The sequence below is a fragment of the Bombina bombina genome, chromosome 10 (assembly GCF_027579735.1).
Source record: "Bombina bombina isolate aBomBom1 chromosome 10, aBomBom1.pri, whole genome shotgun sequence".
In the NCBI taxonomy this organism is placed as follows: Eukaryota; Metazoa; Chordata; class Amphibia; order Anura; family Bombinatoridae; genus Bombina; species Bombina bombina.
Window position 1 is genome coordinate 47,757,526 of NC_069508.1, and position 24,719 is coordinate 47,782,244.

Genomic DNA, 24,719 nt, shown 5'->3' on the forward strand with positions numbered 1-24,719 from the left:
CCTCTATACATAACCCAGTTAATGGTATGGGCTGGCATGTTCTAGTTTGTTCCAAAGTATCGTCGATTGGTTCCTCTCTTGTGTATACTGAAGAAAAAAAATGGTTAAGTACCTCAGCCTTCTCCCTGTCACTGTTAACCATGTTACCCTCCACGCATTTTAATGTACCTTAATTGTCCTCCTTAGATTTTTTGCTATTTATGTACTAGAATCCAATTATTTTTTATTTTCAATTTTGGCTAATTTGATTGCTTTTTTGCATGCTTTGTTATATTCCTTATAAATTTGGTATGTTAAGTCTGTACTATTTTCTTTGAATAATTTAAATGCCTTACGTTTGTATTTAGACACATTGGCTTGGATATTTAATTTTTATAACCATATGGTGTTCGTTGATATGCATATTTATTTTAACGCACGTACAGACAACAAGACACAAATAGAACCAAAAAGTACAAAGTCTTTAATAGAAAAGAAAATAATCCCACTTATCAACATAAAAATAGTTCTTACAGTCCAAAAAAGACTGAAGATAATTTTCAATAACGAGAGTACCATCATAGAGAGCCAGATCAATATTTCAGATGGAGAAATTATCTTGGAAATAGGGAAGAAAACAATGAATGGCAGATAATAAATAGAAGGGGTACACGCCAAGGATCAAACTCACATAGAAACCACTATGCTCAACGACACCATTACTCTGAACGTAATCATAGTTCAGCCCAAAGCAAGGTCGTTTGGCCATCTTTCTTAGATAACGGACTTCCAGGCGCCTTGCCAGGAACATTTACAAGGTCAATAAAACTACTACAATTCTTACTAACATCAGAATATTTCTCACTACATAATAACTGCTATAATAAAAGCTTCTTTAGACAAGATGGATGCCTAAGACAAAATGGAGCTGGTAATGCTAACAATTCCTAATAAACCGTTATGAGTTTAAGAATAAAAATAGACATGAAATATTGGAAAATATTAATGAAGACTGAGAAGAATCTTCTTCTTTCTTAGATTCCAGACAAAGGAAATACATACCAGACCAAGATCTATTTTCCAAACGAAGGAAAGAAACACAGGAAGAATTAGAAATAAGGGGGGGAAACATGAGAAGGTATTAGACATCATGCCATCCACTGTAATATTATGTCAAATGGTGAATTGGAAAAGAAAAGGATCTTTAATTTATCTAATAAACAAATCACTAAAGATCAAGCTGAGATTCTAAGTAAAGGCTTAAAGTTTGCTCCTAGTTAGAAATTAAACAAATTTGACGCATATATTGGAGTACAGAAATGAATTGGGAACCTATCTCTTCACCTTCAGTAAATAGTGTAAATACAACTTGCATAGAAGAGAATAATGGACAGAGATTCCAACACACTGATATGAAAAATAAATCAAAATTCAATCCAGTTAAATTCAAATCAGGCCTATGGAATTTTTTTGGAATTGGTAGAAAGAGATTTAAGATCGTTAAAAAATAACTACAATCATAATCTAAAACAGCAAGAACAACAAGCACTTTTAGGAATAAAGGTCAGATAAGAACATAGTAAAGAAAATCAGCCGAAAAAGGGTGAGGAGTTGTAATCTTTGCAAAAGAACAATATTTGCAGAATGTGAAAGATTGCTTAAAGATGGATCCACCTATACAAAAATTAATCACAATCCTATGATACGTTTTTTTAAAAAATTGCAAGTGTATTTAATGAAATTAAAGAATGAAGGGATCCTTAACCAGAATGAATTCAATTGCATATACCCTAAATTCCCTAAATTTGCAACCTTTTACATTCTGCCAAAGATGCATAAAAATAAAGAAAACCCCCCAGGGAGGCCTATCATCTCAGGTGTTGAATCACTAACCAGTAGCCTATCCAAATATATAGATATTCACCTTCAACCAGTAGTTAATAAGACAAAATCGTTCTTAAAAGATACAAACAGTGCATTAAATATACTTAAAGGGATATGCAACCCAATTTTTTTCTTTCATGATTTAGAAAGAGCATGTAATTTTAAACAACTTTCTAATTTACTTCTATTATATTATTTGCTTCATTCTATTGATATACTTTGCTGAAAAGCATATCTAGATAGGCTCAGTAGCTGCTGATTGGTTGCTGCACATAGATGCCTCGTGTTATTGGCTCACCATGTGCATTGCTATTTATTCAACAAAGGATATCAAAAGAAAGAAGCAAATTAGATAATAGAAGTAAATTAGAATGCTGTTTAAAATGGTATTCTCTACTTGAATCATAAAAGAACATTTTTGGGTTTAGTGTCCCTTTAAGAATATAAAATGGGAAGAAGATTTTTGGCTAGTTACAGGAGGTGTAACATCCCTATATACTATTATTCAAAAAGAAAGAGGAATTGAGGCAGTCAAATTGATGCTAGACACATCAAAGGATCTGGGGAAATCTCACATTTAATTTATCCTATCAGGTATTGAACTAATCCTAGACACTAATTTCTTCTGGTTTCAGAGTGACTTTTACTTGCAGACTGAGGGAACAGTGATGGACACTCATTTTGCCCCCAGCTATGTCTACTTGTTTATGGCAGCCTGGAAAGATCTTTGGGTTCATGGAGGGCATAGATGGGGGCAAAACTTGATTGCCATTTGCCTATCACCGTTACATTAATGATATTATTCTCATCTGGAGGGGCTCTAGGTTAGAGTTTGATGAATTCTTAGACCACATCCAAAATAATGAGTGGAATATTAAATGTCCCTGGGAATGTAGTAAAGAAAAAATAAACTTCTTAGATTTCTTAGAAGGAGAGATTAAAACAATTTTTTTTATTAAGAAAGTTGATGTAAATAATAACATTGGGTTAGATAGTTGCCATTTTAGGAGGTGGATTGAAAATGTCCCCAAAGCACAATTCTATAGAATGAGAGGAAATTGCACAGATGTAGAATTTTTTAGGGAACAGGCAAATATTCTAAAAGATAGATTTATAGAAAAACAAAAGAAAATTTGGATATTACTATTGACGAAACTGCACTTTTAGATAGGGAATGTATGCTGCAATATAAAGAGACAAGTCCCCCAGAAAATAAAAATCTATCTTTCATTTTTAATTTTAATAATCAAAGTAAAGATCTTAGAGCTATTATCGAAAAACATTGGGGAATTCTAAAAAGAGATAGCACTGTACAATCATTGATAGGTGAAAGACTGAATTTAATTTTTAGGAGAGCACCGAATTTGAAGGATCATCTTACGAAAAGCTATATTAGGAATGAAAAGTCTATAAACTGGTTAAGTGAAAGTAAAGGTTTCAGATATTGTAGAAACTGTTATGGTTGTAAACACCTTAAAAATACCACAAAAAAATTTGTAAAATTAATTTTAAAATGTTTAAAATTAATTTTACTCACAGAACGGCAAAAAACAATATGAAATTGATCAACTAATAACATGTAATAGTAAAAATGTAACTTATCTATTGAGGTGTGAATATAATTTATTTTATATAGGAAAAACCACTAGATTTAAAAAAATAAATAATTTATGAACATGCATATGACATTAAAACTGGCTGTTTTAAACATCCAGTATCATTACATTTAAAAAAAATATCATAAACAGGACCCTAGCTGTTTATCATTCATGGGAATTAGATAATGTATCCCTAATTGGAGAGGTTCTAATATTGATAATGAATTGTCCAAACTTGAAATGAAATGGATATTTGAATTAAACAGTTTGGTACCATCCAGTCTCAATTCAGATTTTGAATTAGTACACTTTTTAGAGTGATTGAGCAGGGCTATATATAAGGGAAATCCTTCACCTATATCTTTCAAATGTTGCCATTTTATATATCGATATATGATTATCTCCCTCATATGAAATATACCTCCTTAAATTTGAGTTCAAATATCAGAATTTTAGGTCAATGCAATGTAGATATTTTAGATTAAATATTATAATATGTTGTGAATATAATTGCATGAATTTTCCTTGCTGTATATATCAGATGTAAAAACTGTTTTAAAATTTCTCTGATGGAATTCCACCTTAAAATGTTGGAGTTTAGAATTGAAAGGTATAGAAAAGACCACACAGAAACTCTTGCCCTTGAAAAAGCTACGTGGGCATGGCGAAGCATACGGCGGGTTTTGTCTGTCAGTGACGTCACAGTGAAAGGGAGTTACATTGTATCATCTTGACTCTTTCGATCCTGCCATCCTGCTCCCAGGCATTTGATACTTTGTATTTAAGAGTATGTACATACTATATCTCTGAGTGACTTCACACTGGCTGGTATATTTTATAGATTTTATGTATCGTTTTTATTAAATATTTGCTACCTTACCAATGTTCCTATGTTGCTGCATAGCTGACTCGGTGGCTCATACCGAGATTGCGATTTAATCTGAGCTGAGTGTCAGTTCTAAAAAGTGTGAGTATATATCTTTACCACAATTCCCTATATTGTGTGTTTATGGTATCACACTATTCTTCCTCTCTTCTGCGTTCTTATATATAGATATACATCGGATCTCCAGCTGCATGGTTTGCTGATCCTGACAGCGTTGTGAATCAGGACTGATATATACGCATGAGCTTATAGTAGCTCTCCAAGGTGTGAGTACGGATCTTTCACTTATTTTTACCAACTGGGTCTGAAAGTATTACACTATACATGCTTTCTCTTTAAGGTCCATTGGAATACACACAGAGTCATAAGTTTGACTTTCACATATGATTTGAAACTATATTGAAGATTCAAACACTGACTCACATTTATATTCTTTTGTTGGTTGTTATTTTGTATCGCATTTATTATTAGCTCCTTAAAGTAGTAAAGGAAAACCACTTCACAACTTGAATCTTGTTAGCATGTGACATTTTTTTATCTTCAGGCCTCAAAAGAATTTAGAAATTCTTTTTTGTTTTTGTTTATTCTTTTCTATGGTCCTCCCAGGGGATAGAAGGCTACAAAATGTTTCTTGGCCACTTGGCTTAAAGCTTAGATTCACAAAACATACTCTGTATTGAGGAAGTCTTCCCTGAAGCGGATTACTGCTCATTCTACTAAAGCAGTTATCACATCTTGGTCTTTTAGGAGTCAAGCTTCCATTGAACAGATTTGTAAGTCCGTTACTTGCTCATTTTACTAACTTTTTTTTTGGTAGGAACATTTTGCAGGTTGCTATTCCTATTATGTACCATTTCTGCCTTAACTATTATCCTGCTCTAATTCATGGTGGACTTCACTGCTTGGGTATAGAATCCCACATGTGATGGCTTATGGGCACTCACCATCTTATAGAAGAAAACTAAATTCATGCTTACCTGATCAATTATTTTCTTTTATGATGGCCAGATTCTGAGATCCACTTCTTGTTCTTCTGTACAGTTGGTGGCAGTACTAGTTTGCACTTCACTTACCCTGCTTTAACTTTCCAAATTTTGTAAATGTCTCCTTTCTCTTGGCCATATATATGACAAAGGCATTATGGGAAAGTGGGAGGGATTAAAAGTTCTATTATATTTGGATGTTTTGCATCCTTCTAGGGTACTAGAATTTAATCCTGCATGTTATGGTAAGCATACATTTTGTTTTTCCCCTGGTCTCTATTCTCTCTGTTCGTATACTAAAATCGGAGATATTGAGAATGCAGAATGGAAGCGGAATACTTTTACATAATAGTGCAGTATGGGAGCAAATAATAAACACAATGATACTCCCTCCTTTTTAAAATTTATTTTGGTCTTTATTTAGGGCCCCTAAAAATTCCTCTTTTTCACAGTTTATATCCCTCCTATATGGTGTTACGTTGATATATTAAGGTATAAACATAAAAAATATAAGACAAATATGCCTTTGGTACTTGACACTGGAATGTCATTACATACCATAATAAATGCATACAAACATTTAGAAATAATAGATAATATTTATATTCATTATATTTGTTTTCATAAAGGGACAGCGTACTGTAAATTTGGTTTCCCCTTAATGTGTTACCAACAGCAGAGTATAACATGTATAGAGAAATTGCTCCTTTAGGTTTTTTTTGTATATTAAATATCTGGTTTTGTTCTTTGAAAACCACAACCCATTAAAATGGCCAATGACTGCACAGAAAACAGACCCCCTTATCTTGGGACTCTCTATACACACAAATGCTTCCTTATCTTATCTCTGTCTGTATACTAAAGTCCAAAACATAGAGAGAACAATTGAAAATTAACATTTTAATACTTATCTCTCTTACACCCCACTGGCAACAATTTTAAATAGAATACAGGTAAAATCCAGAATTCCAAAATCTAAACTGATTCTGAAATTCAAACTTTTTAATAAATATTTTTTTTAAACTACAATTGTAAAAAAAAATACTATTTCTCCAACATAGGTGTGTCCGGTCCACGGCGTCATCCTTACTTGTGGGATATTCTCTTCCCCAACAGGAAATGGCAAAGAGCCCAGCAAAGCTGGTCACATGATCCCTCCTAGGCTCCGCCTACCCCAGTCATTCTCTTTGCCGTTGTACAGGCAACATCTCCACGGAGATGGCTTAGAGTTTTTTAGTGTTTAACTGTAGTTTTTATTATTCAATCAAGAGTTTGTTATTTTAAAATAGTGCTGGTATGTACTATTTACTCAGAAACAGAAAAGAGATGAAGATTTCTGTTTGTATGAGGAAAATGATTTTAGCAACCGTTACTAAAATCCATGGCTGTTCCACACAGGACTGTTGAGAGGAAGTAACTTCAGTTGGGGGAACAGTGAGCAGTCTCTTGCTGCTTGAGGTATGACACATTCTAACAAGACGATGTAATGCTGGAAGCTGTCATTTTCCCTATGGGATCCGGTAAGCCATGTTTATTAAGATTGTAAATAAGGGCTTCACAAGGGCTTATTAAGACTGTAGACTTTTTCTGGGCTAAATCGATTCATTATTAACACATATTTAGCCTTGAGGAATCATTTAATCTGGGTATTTTGATAAGATTATATCGGCAGGCACTTTTTTAGACACCTTTCTCTTTAGGGGCTTTCCCAAATCATAGGCAGAGCCTCATTTTCGCGCCGGTGTTGCGCACTTGTTTTTGAGAGGCATGACATGCAGTCGCATGTGTGAGGAGCTCTGATACATAGAAAAGACTTTCTGAAGGCGTCATTTGGTATCGTATTCCCCTTTGGGCTTGGTTGGGTCTCAGCAAAGCAGATACCAGGGACTGTAAAGGGGTTAAAGTTAAAAACGGCTCCGGTTCCGTTATTTTAAGGGTTAAAGCTTCCAAATTTGGTGTGCAATACTTTTAAGGCTTTAAGACACTGTGGTGAAATTTTGGTGAATTTTGAACAATTCCTTCATATTTTTTCGCAATTGCAGTAATAAAGTGTGTTCAGTTTAAAATTTAAAGTGACAGTAACGGTTTTATTTTAAAACGTTTTTTGTACTTTGTTATCAAGTTTATGCCTGTTTAACATGTCTGCACTACCAGATAGACTGTGTTCTGAATGTGGGGAAGCCAGAGTTCCTTCTCATTTAAATAAATGTGATTTATGTGACAATGACAATGATGCCCAAGATGATTCCTCAAGTGAGGGGAGTAAGCATGGTACTGCATCATTCCCTCCTTCGTCTACACGAGTCTTGCCCACTCAGGAGGCCCCTAGTACATCTAGCGCGCCAATACTCCTTACTATGCAACAATTAACGGCTGTAATGGATAATTCTGTCAAAAACATTTTAGCCAAAATGCACACTTATCAGCGTAAGCGCGACTGCTCTGTTTTAGATACTGAAGAGCATGACGACGCTGATAATAATGGTTCTGAAGGGCCCCTAAACCAGTCTGATGGGGCCAGGGAGGTTTTGTCTGAGGGAGAAATTACTGATTCAGGGAACATTTCTCAACAAGCTGAACCTGATGTGATTACGTTTAAATTTAAGTTGGAACATCTCCGCATCCTGCTTAAGGAGGTATTATCCACTCTGGATGATTGTGACAAGTTGGTCATCCCAGAGAAACTATGTAAAATGGACAAGTTCCTAGAGGTCCCGGGGCTCCCAGAAGCTTTTCCTATACCCAAGCGGGTGGCGGACATTGTAAATAAAGAATGGGAAAGGCCCGGTATTCCTTTCGTCCCTCCCCCCATATTTAAAAAATTGTTTCCTATGGTCGACCCCAGAAAGGACTTATGGCAGACAGTCCCCAAGGTCGAGGGAGCGGTTTCCACTTTAAACAAACGCACCACTATACCCATAGAAGATAGTTGTGCTTTCAAAGATCCTATGGATAAAAAATTAGAAGGTTTACTTAAAAAGATGTTTGTTCAGCAGGGTTACCTTCTACAACCAATTTCATGCATTGTCCCTGTCGCTACAGCCGCGTGTTTCTGGTTTGATGAGCTGGTAAAGGCGGTCGATAGTGATTCTCCTCCTTATGAGGAGATTATGGACAGAATCAATGCTCTCAAATTGGCTAATTCTTTCACCCTAGACGCCACTTTGCAATTGGCTAGGTTAGCGGCTAAGAATTCTGGGTTTGCTATTGTGGCGCGCAGAGCGCTTTGGTTGAAATCTTGGTCAGCTGATGCGTCTTCCAAGAACAAGCTCCTTAACATTCCTTTCAAGGGGAAAACGCTGTTTGGCCCTGACTTGAAAGAGATTATCTCTGATATCACTGGGGGTAAGGGCCACGCCCTTCCTCAGGATCGGCCTTTCAAGGCCAAAAATAAACCTAATTTTCGTCCCTTTCGTAGAAACGGACCAGCCCAAAGTGCTACGTCCTCTAAGCAAGAGGGTAATACTTCTCAAGCCAAGCCAGCTTGGAGACCAATGCAAGGCTGGAACAAGGGAAAGCAGGCCAAGAAACCTGCCACTGCTACCAAGACAGCATGAAATGTTGGCCCCCGATCTGGGACCGGATCTGGTGGGGGGCAGACTCTCTCTCTTCGCTCGGGCTTGGGCAAGAGATGTTCTGGATCCTTGGGCGCTAGAAATAGTCTCCCAAGGTTATCTTCTGGAATTCAAGGGGCTTCCCCCAAGGGGGAGGTTCCACAGGTCTCAGTTGTCTTCAGACCACATAAAAAGACAGGCATTCTTACGTTGTGTAGAAGACCTGTTAAAAATGGGAGTGATTCATCCTGTTCCATTAGGAGAACAAGGGATGGGGTTCTACTCCAATCTGTTCATAGTTCCCAAAAAAGAGGGAACGTTCAGACCAATCTTAGATCTCAAGATCTTAAACAAGTTTCTCAAGGTTCCATCGTTCAAAATGGAAACCATTCGAACAATTCTTCCTTCCATCCAGGAAGGTCAATTCATGACCACGGTGGATTTAAAGGATGCGTATCTACATATTCCTATCCACAAGGAACATCATCGGTTCCTAAGGTTCGCATTCCTGGACAAGCATTACCAGTTCGTGGCGCTTCCTTTCGGATTAGCCACTGCTCCAAGGATTTTCACAAAGGTACTAGGGTCCCTTCTAGCTGTGCTAAGACCAAGGGGCATTGCTGTAGTACCTTACTTGGACGACATTCTGATTCAAGCGTCGTCCCTTCCTCAAGCAAAGGCTCACACGGACATCGTCCTGGCCTTTCTCAGATCTCACGGATGGAAAGTGAACGTGGAAAAGAGTTCTCTATCTCCGTCAACAAGGGTTCCCTTCTTGGGGACAATAATAGACTCCTTAGAAATGAGGATTTTTCTGACAGAGGCCAGAAAAACAAAACTTCTAGACTCTTGTCGGATACTTCATTCCGTTCCTCTTCCTTCCATAGCGCAGTGCATGGAAGTGATAGGTTTGATGGTAGCGGCAATGGACATAGTTCCTTTTGCGCGCATTCATCTAAGACCATTACAACTGTGCATGCTCAGTCAGTGGAATGGGGACTATACAAACTTGTCTCCGAGGATACAAGTAAATCAGAGGACCAGAGACTCACTCCGTTGGTGGCTGTCCCTGGACAACCTGTCACAAGGGATGACCTTCCGCAGACCAGAGTGGGTCATTGTCACGACCGACGCCAGTCTGATGGGCTGGGGCGCGGTCTGGGGATCCCTGAAAGCTCAGGGTCTTTGGTCTCGGGAAGAATCTCTTCTACCGATAAATATTCTGGAACTGAGAGCGATATTCAATGCTCTCAAGGCTTGGCCTCAGCTAGCGAGGGCCAAGTTCATACGGTTTCAATCAGACAACATGACAACTGTTGCGTACATCAACCATCAGGGGGGAACAAGGAGTTCCCTGGCGATGGAAGAAGTGACCAAAATCATTCTATGGGCGGAGTCTCACTCCTGCCACCTGTCTGCTATCCACATCCCAGGAGTGGAAAATTGGGAAGCGGATTTTCTGAGTCGTCAGACATTGCATCCGGGGGAGTGGGAACTCCATCCGGAAATCTTTGCCCAAGTCACTCAACTGTGGGGCATTCCAGACATGGATCTGATGGCCTCTCGTCAGAACTTCAAAGTTCCTTGCTACGGGTCCAGATCCAGGGATCCCAAGGCGGCTCTAGTGGATGCACTAGTAGCACCTTGGACCTTCAAACTAGCTTATGTATTCCCGCCGTTTCCTCTCATCCCCAGGCTGGTAGCCAGGATCAATCAGGAAAGGGCGTCGGTGATCTTGATAGCTCCTGCGTGGCCACGCAGGACTTGGTATGCAGATCTGGTGAATATGTCATCGGCTCCACCATGGAAGCTACCTTTGAGACGAGACCTTCTTGTTCAAGGTCCGTTCGAACATTCGAATCTGGTCTCACTCCAGCTGACTGCTTGGAGATTGAACGCTTGATCTTATCGAAGCGAGGGTTCTCAGATTCTGTTATCGATACTCTTGTTCAGGCCAGAAAGCCTGTAACTAGAAAGATTTACCACAAAATTTGGAAAAAATATATCTGTTGGTGTGAATCTAAAGGATTCCCTTGGGACAAGGTTAAGATTCCTAAGATTCTATCCTTCCTTCAAGAAGGATTGGAAAAAGGATTATCTGCAAGTTCCCTGAAGGGACAGATTTCTGCCTTGTCTGTGTTACTTCACAAAAAGCTGGCAGCTGTGCCAGATGTTCAAGCCTTTGTTCAGGCTCTGGTTAGAATCAAGCCTGTTTACAAACCTTTGACTCCTCCTTGGAGTCTCAACTTAGTTCTTTCAGTTCTTCAGGGGGTTCCGTTTGAACCCTTACATTCCGTTGATATTAAGTTATTATCTTGGAAAGTTTTGTTTTTGGTTGCAATTTCTTCTGCTAGAAGAGTTTCAGAATTATCTGCTCTGCAGTGTTCTCCTCCTTATCTGGTGTTCCATGCAGATAAGGTGGTTTTACGTACTAAACCTGGTTTTCTTCCAAAAGTTGTTTCTAACAAAAACATTAACCAGGAGATTATCGTACCTTCTCTGTGTCCGAAACCAGTTTCGAAGAAGGAACGTTTGTTGCACAATTTGGATGTTGTTCGCGCTCTAAAATTCTATTTAGATGCTACAAAGGATTTTAGACAAACATCTTCCTTGTTTGTTGTTTATTCCGGTAAAAGGAGAGGTCAAAAAGCAACTTCTACCTCTCTCTCTTTTTGGATTAAAAGCATCATCAGATTGGCTTACGAGACTGCCGGACGGCAGCCTCCCGAAAGAATCACAGCTCATTCCACTAGGGCTGTGGCTTCCACATGGGCCTTCAAGAACGAGGCTTCTGTTGATCAGATATGTAGGGCAGCGACTTGGTCTTCACTGCACACTTTTACCAAATTTTACAAGTTTGATACTTTTGCTTCTTCTGAGACTATTTTTGGGAGAAAGGTTTTGCAAGCCGTGGTGCCTTCCATCTAGGTGACCTGATTTGCTCCCTCCCATCATCCGTGTCCTAAAGCTTTGGTATTGGTTCCCACAAGTAAGGATGACGCCGTGGACCGGACACACCTATGTTGGAGAAAACAGAATTTATGTTTACCTGATAAATTACTTTCTCCAACGGTGTGTCCGGTCCACGGCCCGCCCTGGTTTTTTAATCAGGTCTGATAATTTATTTTCTTTAACTACAGTCACCACGGTATCATATGGTTTCTCCTATGCAAATATTCCTCCTTAACGTCGGTCGAATGACTGGGGTAGGCGGAGCCTAGGAGGGATCATGTGACCAGCTTTGCTGGGCTCTTTGCCATTTCCTGTTGGGGAAGAGAATATCCCACAAGTAAGGATGACGCCGTGGACCGGACACACCGTTGGAGAAAGTAATTTATCAGGTAAACATAAATTCTGTTTTTCCCCACCTGTAAGTCATAATCTTCTCTGCCTGTGTGAATGTGCACAATCTTTTTGTATAATATAAGAATAAACAATAAAAAAGGGGGCACAACAACACAAATAACAAATGCAATATAAAAATTTAAGACATATAGATGCACAAAATGTTAGGTGGTATATTATATCAAGATACTGATCACCTAAAAATCGCAAGAAAATATCTCTGAGGATGATTGAGAAAAAGTATTATAAAATAAAATGTGAGAAAACATAATTTAAAACACACTAAAGAAAAAGGTTTAAAATGTAAAGTCTGATAAAAACAAATTGTGAGAAAAGTCCCCAATATGAAGATGAAAGTGAAGAAAAATACGCCCAGTCAGCCCATTTAAAAAATCACTTGGGTACTGGTAAATTCATCCTATAGAGTAAAAACATAGAAGGGGCATCACATAGCATAATCCAGTTTGTATATGAGTGTATGAAGAAGATTATGGGGAAAGCAACTCACAATTTAGCCGGCACTGAAAATGCCAGTGCAAGGAAAGCACTTGCACCAATAAGCCAGGAATCAAAGCTTTAAAAGTGGAATTCAAATAAAGTTTCTAACACTCTAGGTCACTCTTATCTTTGTGAATATAGTGACTTATAGTGTCAGAAAATGTATTTGAATTCCACTTTTAAAGCTGGATTTGGGTCCTGGCTTATTGGTGCAAGTGTCCAAACTGTGGAGGAGGTCAGAAGCAAGCCCGGCTGACTACACAGCCATAGGAAGATGCTTTCCTTGCACTGGCATTTTCAGTGCCGGCTAAATTGTCAGTTGCCTTCATCTTATTCTTCTTCATACACTCATATACAAACTAGATTACGCTATGTGTGTCTTTGGTTTGGTTTTTGTGTTCTAAAATGCAAATAATAGTCTATATTTATTTAAAACAAACAATAATACTTTCTGATTACTGTACTATCTTTCTGAGGGTACTGTGTAGAACGGTATTAAAAATTATATAAAATTACATTTATGTTGCATGTATAAGCTGTATTCTGATGTAAATATTGCCTAAATGATATAAGATATTGTTGTTTACACTTGGTTCTATCCCCTCTCCAAACTTTTACATTTTACAGATCCAAATATTCCAAGATCAAATCTATTCCGAAATCCAAACCTTTTCCGGTCATAGAATTATGATAAAAGAGCTATTTGTAAACAACTTAATACGCTCCACCAGATAAAATAGATAATTGGAAGCTATTAAAGAGAACATTTTATAGTACACTGTCCCTTTAATACTCCGGCTAGCGATGTCAGCAGGTGTCTTACACAGCGTTTTATCCTTTCAGTTGTGTCTGGAGTTCTCTGGTGGCTGTTTTATGACCACATGAATGATCCAAGTTTTGAATTGAAAACAGAGCAGGAAAATGCAAAGTTTTTGCTTGGATTTGCAATAATTGAAACCATTGTATCGGTAAGATGTTCTTATTTTTACTTGTTAATTATTGCATTGTCATGTGACCTTTCTAAAGTCTTAACGGAACATTAAACACTTGTTGGTTTTGTCCCACACTGCAAATTGCATAAACCAGCTATTTAACCTGCAAATGCTGCAAACCACAGAATCTGGCTCCTCTAGGGAGCATTACACACTTTTTTTTAATTTCAATATCTTTATTGAACAATACAATTGCCATGTACAATCACAAAGAATACAGTCATTGCATTTGTTCTGAAGCAGCCAGTAAAGAAAAATCAGCAATCAAGCATTAGAGGAGATTTCTTGGTAGAGTCCATGATCCTAGGTTGGTTGCCTGTTTGCATCAAAGGACAAAAGTCAGCCCAAATAGGTAGTAATAGATTTAACGTGTACTAGTATTGGTACATGACATAGCTAACAATACAACCATTGTTTGGGAAAAGCACAATATTTACCCAGAAGCAAGGGATGTTTTTAAATGGTAAATCTCAACATGAGTATTAAAAAACAAACAAACCACAAATTCCCCATAAAAGGCCAGATTACAATTGGTGTGCTATTAAGCGATTTCGCTCGCAAGCAAAGACCCTCAGAAGTAATTTTTTACCCGCATGCGTATTACAAGTTGAAAGTAAAATGTTTGCACGCAAGGGAAAGCAGTCGCACAACAACTGTAGGACTTCTGATATCTCGACCACGCTAACTTCTCCCCATAGCCATCAATAGAGAGCGCAAATTATAGTGATCGGCACTTTTTCAGATATCTTAGATTGCAGATGACCATAGGTTATCTTTATTGTACAAAATGAGCAGGAGAGGGCGCTATTTTACTGCTTAACAAAACTGCACAAATATATAGAGATTAGTTACATGGTACAACCTGATAATACTTTTACTGTCAAATAGAAGCTTTTATTATTATTTAATATATTGTATGTATTAGAGGCACTATGGGCTAGTAATATTTTTATATCTGAAGCACATAAAATGACCTCCACCTCCATAGTACTTTATAATCTGTATAGTACCCAAGGCTAACAATTAGACACTAATAATGCTCAAAGCAAACTTCATTCACAAAGAAGAAATAAAATACCAATGAAATAATGAGGGAACTAGGATTACTGACGCATTTTGGCTACTGACCTTAGTCATGAACTTGTGGCTGTAAAGTGAAAAAATATAATTCCATTAATATATTTTTGTTTCCTTCTTTAGGTTGTGCTCCTGACATTGATGTTTGTACTGAGAAAAAGGATCCATATGACTATTCAGCTGTTTCAGGTTACAAGTAAATTTATTGGGTATATTCCGTACCTACTGTTGCAGCCACTGTGGACTTTTCTGATGCTGATCTTCTATTGGATACTGTGGGTTTCTGTGCTTCTTAGTTTAGGAACATCAGGTCAGTTCTTTTTTATTATTCTCTTCATTCTTGTGAAATAGACAAACCATCTTCTTATTAAAAAAAAAAGTTGTCTTGGCTGTTTGCTTTCATGTTTGAAATCTCAGTATAAGCGACTAAAGATAAATATGAAATTATTGTAAAAAAAAAAGAAACAAAAGCAATCTTTAAAGTGATATAAGAGCATTTTGAATTTTAAAGGGAAATAAAACCCAAATGTTTTCTTTCATGGTTCAGATAGAACAAGCAATTTTAAGCAACTTTCTAATTTTACTCTTATTATACATTTTTCATCGTTCTCTTGGTATCTTTATTTGAAAAAGCAAATGTAGCTACATTTAGCCACCAATCAGCAAGCACTACCCAGGTGCTGAACCAAAAGTGGGATGGCTTCTAAGCTCTGCTTTTTAAATAAAGATACATTAGAAAGTTGCTTAAAATTGCATGCTCTAGCTGAATCGTGAAAGAAAAAATGTCGGTTTCATATCCCTTTAAGGGACATGATATTCAACTGCTGAAGCAGCTGAAAGTGAACATATCTATGTAAAAAAGGAAGATATTTTACCTCAGAATCTCTGCAGTAGCCACATCCTATTGTAAAGGGACTGTGAAAAGATGTCACTAAATAACAGAGATTCAAAATTTATCTAATCACTAAAAGAAAACTGCTGTGAAAAATGCTATCACGTTTTTTTATTATTGGTTAGGTTTAATTGTAGCCTTGTTGCCTTGTATCTAGTAAACTGTCCCTAATTGTATTGAAATACTGTATTTAATCCTCTTTATATAATACAACATTTAGTCAAACAGCTTTACAAAGATAAATAAATCGCTATTGTTGTAGAGCACGTTTGTGAACAGTATGAGAAGCAGCGTATCAGTAATGTGCTTTGTGCATAAACAAGACAGAACAATTGACAATAGAGAAGAGAGTGTTTACCTTGGTAGAAGTTCTGCAGTGAATAACACTAGATCTTCTCCCAGGGACAAACAATTAAAATAATTAGTAGCCTAGCCCTGGTTTTGCCAGGAGAATGGCGCCAAGGGACATAAAAACAAAAAAAAATATTTTTAAGATTCAGTTAGAGTGTAAAATATAAAAAAAATAATACTTTCCAATTTACTTCTATTATCAAATTGGCGATCTGCCTTCATTAAGTAAGGGGCATTCTCAGCGCTGGCATCAAATGTTACGATATGACAGAAAACATAATATGATAAAATCAGAACACAATATATCAAAAAGAAATGCAAGTTATAAAAGCACAACATATAAACTTGACTTGATATAAAAGAGCGTGGGCTATACTTAGATTGCTAGAGTGGTGATTAATGAGCAGGGTACGTTGCGGTTAGAGTCTTTGTGAGTGGACTATGTCCCTCTGCTGTGCACAGTCAAGTAGAAATGTACGTTATCCGCTCGGTGTGATTGGATAGTAGTGGAAGCTGCGTAGTCAGTCAGTGGGATTGTTTCGGTCACGTGACCTGCATTCAACCAATCCGGAGGAGTCTCCCACGGACTTGAGGATTTGTAGCAAGTCAGGCAAAAAACGTTGAAATTGTAACCAAGTATTGGAGGGTTGTTGAACACCACAAACGGGCTATGCGGAAGTATTCCAACATTCGTTCAATTCACTGTGGGTAAGTCAGTGATCGGATGATCAAAGGGGTGTATGTGGTGTAGGGTGAATAGGAGCGCTACAACTGGAATTAGGCATAAACTGTTCACTCGTGTAATACAAAGTGACTGATGCACCTGACCTGCTCTTTTCCCCCCAAATGCTTACACTAGAAAGTAGTTGTTAGCAAATCTATGCCTTTCAGCCTAAATGACCTTTATTAAGATGTTCTTGATAAAGGCCATTTAGGCTGAAACGTGTAGCAGTCTATGTATAGACCACGCTCTTTTATATCAAGTCAAGTTTATGTGTTGTGATGTTATAACTTGCATTTCTTTTTGATATATTGGGGCCTATTTAAGAAAGTGCAAGCGGACATGATCCGATATTGCAGATCATGTCCGCTGCACATCGATAAATGCCCACGGCATATGCTCTCGACATTTATCATTTCACCAGCAGTTCTTGTGAACTGCTGGTGCAATACTGCCCCCTGCAGATTCGCGGCCAATCGGCCACTAGCAGGGGGTGTCAATCAACCAGATCATATTGGATCGGGTTGAATTCCGGCGATGTCTCTCCGCCGCCTCAGAGCAGACGGACAAGTTATGGAGCAGCAGTCTTTAGACCGCTGCTTCATAACTTGTGTTTCTGGCGAGCCTGAAGGCTCGTCAGAAACACGGAGCATCAAGCTCCATACGGAGCTTGATAAATAGGCCCCATAGTGTTCTTATTTTATCATATTATGTTTTATGTCATATCGTAACATTTGATGCCGGCATCCATTTTATCATTTTATTATAACTTTCACAATGAATAAATAATACAGTTTAATTTCACAGAAACGTTTTTATTTATCTATACAATAAGGTGAATCACATTATATAACACATTCTTAAAAAGCTTTTATTAACATTACCCTGCACTTGAATTGGGCAGCGCCTGTTTTCAATCTCTTCATAGCTTTTATTAACATAACACATAGGTGTTTGTTTGGGGGAGATCTCTTTCTGCTTTTATTAGAGCTGCCCTTCTCTTGTTTCTTGTTTTTTACTTTATGGTTACAAACGTTTGGAGGATTATAACCTTTTAAGGGATTAGCATAGTTGGAGACCTCCTTGGAGTGTCCTATCTCATTTTTTGTTTGTTTTTTACGGCATTATCAGGGCTTCTAATCAATCTCTATTGTCTAAGCTGACTTTGGGGGGGACGCAGCATGCGCCACAGTGTTGGACATAGGTACTACGTCAACACAGTACACTGTGAAAAGTAATGTGTGATATAGTATGTCCAATTGGCGCAAGGGGTTAACTAGAGTGAAGGTGAAATAATCAGCTGATCAGTAACCATGGTTACTAACCTGCTCTCACCCATGGTTATTTCACCTGTGCTCTAGTTAAGATATCATGAAAATCACTAGGCGCTAGCAAAAACATGAAACCATTACCAGATTGGTTGTTCATCCGGTGACCGAGACACGGACAAATCAGATTATGCAATAACGGCCGAGGGCAGATACGCTCCAGAGAGTTCTGTTCTAATCAGAGCCTTGGGCGCCACAACCGCCTCTGGGAACCTAACCATGGCCATCCATTACCTGCTTTTAAAGGTTCTTGGACAGAATGCGTGTGCGACGGATAATAATCTGACAGACAAATGTCCGTCGGATAACAGTCCGGTCTGTCCGAGAACCTTTAAAGCATGTTGTGGGGGGTGTAACCCATGGTTAGGTTCCCAGAGGCGGTTGCGGCGCACAGGTTCTGATTAGAACAGAACTCTCTGGAGCGAATCTGCCCTTAGCCGTTAATGCATAATCTGATTGGTCTGTGTCTCCATGAGGTCACCGGATGCACAACCAATCGGGTAATGGTTTCATGTTTTTGCTAGCGCCTTGTTGAAAATCGGGCCTGTTAGAGGTACATGAGGACTGAAGTTGAGAAACACTGACCTAACAGAATTCACCAAAGTGTATAACAGTTCAGCATATATTTGACTTGTACTTAATTTTCCTAATGTTCAATCCATCAAGCCTCCTTCATAACAATAACCTCTAAGCTTTGCCTTTTCTTTCCAAACATGTAAGTCATCCTTTCCTGTTCTCACTTATCTATACATAAAACACTCTGCTCTTGCGCCGATGCTTCCATGCATTGCTTTCTGTGTACATCTTTATTCAAACACAGCTTCCCTGATCTACCTGCAGTTCATTACTCAACTCCCCTATAAATACTGACATCATTTCTACTTCATGCATGTGAATACTGGGCTTTTTTATGATTTGGCTAATGAAATGATCAAATACGATAGTTTAACAAAACAGTGCTGCAGTTCTGATTTTGTACCACAAGGTGGCACCAGAGGTTTTGTTTTTCTTCTCGGGGCCCGAAATTTTTTTATTGTTAAGGAGCATCAAAAATCATAACAAAATTGTTCACCAAAAAACGTATTTTTATCAAAAACGTAAAATTTGTATGTTAATCACACAGGAATATATTATATTAAATATGCACAATAAATCCACAGAAGAAGGCAGCACCTTGCAGTATAAATATATCTTTATTTCCACATGCTGGAATAAAATAGTGACGTTTCGGGTAGAGAACCCTTAATCATACATTTTGTATGATTAAGGGTTCTCTGTATGATTAAGGGTTCTCTACCCGAAACGTCACTATTTTATTCCAGCATGTGGAAATAAAGATATTTTTACACTGCAAGGTGCTGCCTTCTTCTGTGGATTTATTGTGACTAAAGGGATTACAGCACCCTTTTCTGGCCTGCACCTGACAGTGGAGCTGAGCTACAAACTGTTCTAATATTAAATATGCACAGTGTAAATCGTAATTTAAGTACACTGGATGTGCACAAAAAAACATAGAACTTTGTACTTATAAGTGCAAAAATCGAAGCGTAATTGTTTTAGTTTTTTGTAAAATTGGCTGAACATGTCAGTTCTTTCTCACAAATTAAAAGGTGGCAGCTTTTATCAAAATACTCCCAAACACTAATTACTCTGAACGGAAAGCCCTATGCATAGAAAAATAACAGTAAATTGAAGGTACAGTACGCTGAAAACGGAGTAATTTGTTTTTTATTAGGTGTAATATTCAAGTTTAAACATAAGCCAGGTTCTCCCTATGTACTTCGTCCTCCATTGTGAACTTTTACATAGCAGAGAGCTCTCATTATTTGTATGGGAGACATCTTGCCACTCCCAGGGACAGCCCTTGTTTTATAGAATTCCATAAGGGCGCCCCTGTGAGTGTCAGCGTGGAAAAGCCATGTCTAGCCCAGCAATTTTTTTTAGAATTGACCCCTCAGTCTTCAAATATATTTTATGTTCTAATATCCGTGTCAGCTTTTACCCTTTTTCTTTCAGGTAGCGCACAGGTCATATCAGAGGGACAAGTAGAATATAAACCACTTGCTGGTATCCGCTACATGTGGTGGTACCACTTAATTGGCCTTATATGGACTAGTGAGTTTTTTCTTGCATGTCAGCATATGGTTATTTCTGGAGCAACAGTTTCTTGGTATTTAAACAGGTTCGTATTTATTAATATGCTTTTCTAGGCGTCTGTTATTTGGTTACTAATATAAAAAGAATAACATTTGTTAAAGGGGGCAGACAACTCTATTTCCATTATGCTTGTGCTAGAGCAGTACTCTAGTGAACCCTATTTTTTTTCTCCCTTTAATTTGTTCCCAGTTATCCATTTTACCAGCTGAAGTGTATTGAATTGTTTACAAATAGCTCATTTTACCTTTGTATTGACATATGAAATAGCTGATTTCTTCTGTTAAGTGTGATCAGTCCACGGGTCATCATTACTTGTGGGATATTAACTGCTCCCCTACAGGAAGTGCAAGAGGATTCACCCAGCAGAGTTGCTATATAGCTCCTCCCCTCTACGTCACCCCCAGTCATTCTCTTGCACCCAACGACTAGATAGGATGTGTGAGAGGACTATGGTGATATATTTAGTTTTTATATCTTCAATCAAAAGTTTGTTATTTTATAATAGCACCGGAGTGTGTTATTCCTTCTCTGGTAGAATTTGAAGAAGAATCTACCTGAGTTTTTCTATGATTTTAGCCGGAGTAGTTAAGATCATATTGCTGTTTCTCGGCCATCTGAGGAGAGGTAAACTTCAGATCAGGGGACAGCAGGCAGATTAATCTGCAAAGAGGTATGTAGCAGTTTATTATTTTCTGACATGGAATTGATGAGAAAATCCTGCCATACCGTTATAATGTAAACTCAGCCTTGAATGCAGTAGATGTAGCTGATATCAGGCTGTCATGTATGTATATTTTACACTTCAGTTTTCTGGGAAATGGTACTTCTCTGGCTTTTAAACTGTATACATAGACTTAACCTATTTTGCAGGGACTTGCAATAGGTTTTAAATGACAATTAATTATTGAGGTAAAACGTTTTTTTGCTGGCATGTAAAAACGTTTTTTTCTCTGAGGTACTGGGTGAAAAAATGTTTTGGGCACTTTTTTTCCACTTGGCAATAGTTTTGATTTAAATTAGAGCAGTTCACTGATCCCTCTCACTGTTATGTGTGTGGGGGAGGGGCCATTTTGGTGCTTTCACTATGCATCAGAAAAACTCAGTCAGAGGTTCATTTTCTTCCTGCATGATCCGGTTCATCTCTACAGAGTTCAGGGATCTCAAGAGTCTTTTTTGAGGGAAGTAATCATTCACAGCAGAGCTGTGCTGATTGTATTGACTGTGATATAAAAAACGTTTATTTGTGTATTTTTTTTTCTGCTGCCTGGGTTAGTTATCATTTGCTGAGGGGAACAATCCTTTGCTAAAACTGTATATTCTGACAAAGATTGATGCTATAACTTAATTATTTTATCTGTTATAATATTTTCTGTGCTTCTTAAAGGCACAGTTCGTTTTCATATTATTTGTAAATTACTTTGAAAAGTATTTCCAAGTTGCTGTTTATTTGCTAGTGTGTTAAACATGTCTGATTCAGAGGAATATCTCTGTGCTATATGTGTTAATGCCAAAGTGGAGCCCAGTAGAAATTTATGTACTAAATGTATTGATGCTACTTTAAAAAATAGTCAATCTGTACAAATTGAACATATTTCACCAAACAACGAGGGGAGAGTTATGCCGACTAACTCGCCTCACGTGTCAGTACCTGCATCTCCCGCTCAGGAGGTGCGTGATATTGTAGCGCCGAGTGCATCTGGGCGGCCATTACAAATCACATTACAAGATATGGCTACTGTTATGACTGAAGTTTTGGCTAAACTACCAGAACTAAGAGGTAAACGTGATCACTCTGGGATGAGAACAGAGTGCGCTGATAATGCAAGGGCCATGTCTGATACTGCGTCACAGTTTGCAGAACGTGAAGACGGAGAGCTTCATTCTGTGGGTGACGGTTCTGATCCAAATAAACTGGACTCAGACATTTCAAATTTTAAATTTAAGCTTGAGAACCTCCGTGTGTTACTAGGGGAGGTATTAGCGGCTCTGAATGATTGTAACACAGTTGCAATCCCAGAAAAAATGTGTAGGTTGGATAAATATTTTGCGGTACCGACGAGTACTGACGTTTTTCCTATACCTAAGAGACTTACTGACATTGTTACTAAGGAGTGGGATAGACCCGGTGTGCCTTTCTCACCCCCTCCTATATTCAGAAAAATGTTTCCAATAGACGCCGCCACACGGGACTTATGGCAAATGGTCCCTAAGGTGGAGGGAGCAGTTTCTACTTTAGCTAAGCGTACCACTATCCCAGTGGAGGATAGCTGTGCTTTTTCAGATCCAATGGATAAAAAATTAGAGGGTTACCTTAAGAAAATGTTTGTTCAACAAGGGTTTATATTGCAACCTCTTGCATGTATTGCGCCTGTCACGGCTGCAGCAGCATTTTGGTTTGAGTCTCTGGAAGAGACACTTCAATCATCCACACTAGATGACATCACACACAAACTTAAATTCCTTAAGTTAGCTAATTCATTTATTTCAGATGCCGTAGTACATTTAACTAAACTTGCGGCTAAAAATTCAGGATTCGCCATTCAGGCACGCAGAGCTCTGTGGCTAAAATCCTGGTCAGCTGATGTTACGTCTAAATCTAAATTGCTTAATATTCCTTTCAAAGGGCAGACCTTATTCGGGCCCGGCTTGAAAGAGATTATTGATGACATTACAGGAGGTAAAGGTCATGCCCTGCCTCAGGACAAGGCCAAAGCCAAGGCTAGACAGTCCAATTTTCGTTCCTTTCGTAATTTCAAAGCAGGAGCAGCATCAACTTCCTCTGCACCAAAACAGGAAGGAGCTGTTGCTCGCTACAGACAAGGCTGGAAACCTAACCAGTCCTGGAACAGGGGCAAACAGGCCAGAAAACCTGCTGCTGCCCTAAGACAGCATGAATTGAGGGCCCCCGATCCGGGACCGGATCTAGTGGGGGGCAGACTTTCCCTCTTCGCCCAGGCTTGGGCAAGAGATGTTCAGGATCCCTGGGCGTTAGAGATCATATCTCAGGGATACCTTCTGGACTTCAAATCCTCTTCCCCAAGAGGGAGATTTCATCTGTCAAGGTTGTCAACAAACCTAACAAAGAAGGAAGCGTTTCTACGCTGCGTACAAGATCTTTTATTAATGGGAGTGATCCATCCAGTTCCGCGGTTGGAACAAGGACAAGGGTTTTACTCAAATCTGTTTGTAGTTCCCAAAAAGAGGGAACCTTCAGGCCAATCTTGGATTTAAAGATCCTAAACAAATTCCTAAGAGTTCCATCGTTCAAGATGGAAACTATTCGAACAATTTTGCCCATGATCCAAGAGGGTCAGTACTTGACCACAGTGGATTTAAAGGATGCTTACCTTCACATACCGATTCACAGAAGTCATTACCGGTATCTAAGGTTTGCCTTTTTAGACAGGCATTACCAGTTTGTAGCTCTTCCATTCGGACTGGCTACGGCTCCAAGAATCTTCACAAAGGTTCTGGGCACTCTTCTGGCGGTACTAAGACCGCGAGGAATTTCAGTAGCTCCGTACTTAGACGACATACTGATACAAGCTTCAAGCTTTCAAACTGCCAAATCTCATACAGAGATAGTACTGGCATTTCTAAGGTCGCATGGATGGAAAGTGAACGAAGAGAAAAGTTCTCTCTTTCCACTCACAAGAGTTCCCTTCCTGGGGACTCTGATAGATTCTGTAGAAATGAAGATTTACCTGACAGAGGACAGGTTAACAAAACTTCAAAATGCATGCCGTGTCCTTCATTCCATTCAAGAGACCAGAAATTCTCTTCTATGGTGGCTTTATCGGCCACATCTGTCCAGGGGAATGCCATTCAGCAGGCCAGACTGGTCAATTGTAACAACAGACGCCAGCCTACTAGGTTGGGGCGCTGTCTGGAATTCTCTGAAGGCTCAGGGACTATGGAATCAGGAGGAGAGTCTTCTTCCAATAAACATTCTGGAATTGAGAGCAGTCCTCAATGCTCTTCTGGCTTGGCCCCAGTTAGCAACTCGGGGGTTCATCAGGTTCCAGTCGGACAACATCACGACTGTAGCTTATATCAACCATCAGGGAGGGACAAGAAGCTCCCTAGCAATGATGGAAGTATCGAAGATAATTCGCTGGGCAGAGTCTCACTCTTGCCACCTGTCTGCAATCCACATCCCGGGAGTGGAGAACTGGGAGGCGGATTTCTTAAGTCGTCAGACTTTTCATCCGGGGGAGTGGGAACTTCATCCAGAGGTCTTTGCCCAAATACTTCCACGTTGGGGCAAACCAGAGATAGATCTCATGGCGTCTCGACAGAACGCCAAGCTTCCGCGCTACGGGTCCAGATCCAGGGATCCGGGAGCGGTCCTGATAGATGCCTTGACAGCACCATGGACCTTCAGGATGGCTTATGTGTTTCCACCTTTCCCGATGCTTCCTCGATTGATTGCCAGAATCAAACAGGAGAAAGCATCAGTGATTCTAATAGCGCC

At 38.8% G+C, this 24,719-nt stretch overlaps 1 protein-coding gene across 2 annotated transcripts in view; it reads left to right on the plus strand.

Moving 5' to 3' along the window:
• SLC44A3 (solute carrier family 44 member 3) overlaps positions 1-24,719 on the plus strand; it is a 268,592-nt gene that overhangs the window by 101,623 nt on the left and 142,250 nt on the right. For both annotated transcript variants that reach the window (XM_053694046.1, XM_053694047.1), the window contains exons 8-10: positions 13,571-13,695; positions 14,920-15,106; positions 20,105-20,270. In XM_053694046.1, coding sequence (XP_053550021.1) covers positions 13,571-13,695; positions 14,920-15,106; positions 20,105-20,270 — 478 coding nt within the window. The remainder of the gene's footprint in view (positions 1-13,570; positions 13,696-14,919; positions 15,107-20,104; positions 20,271-24,719) is intronic.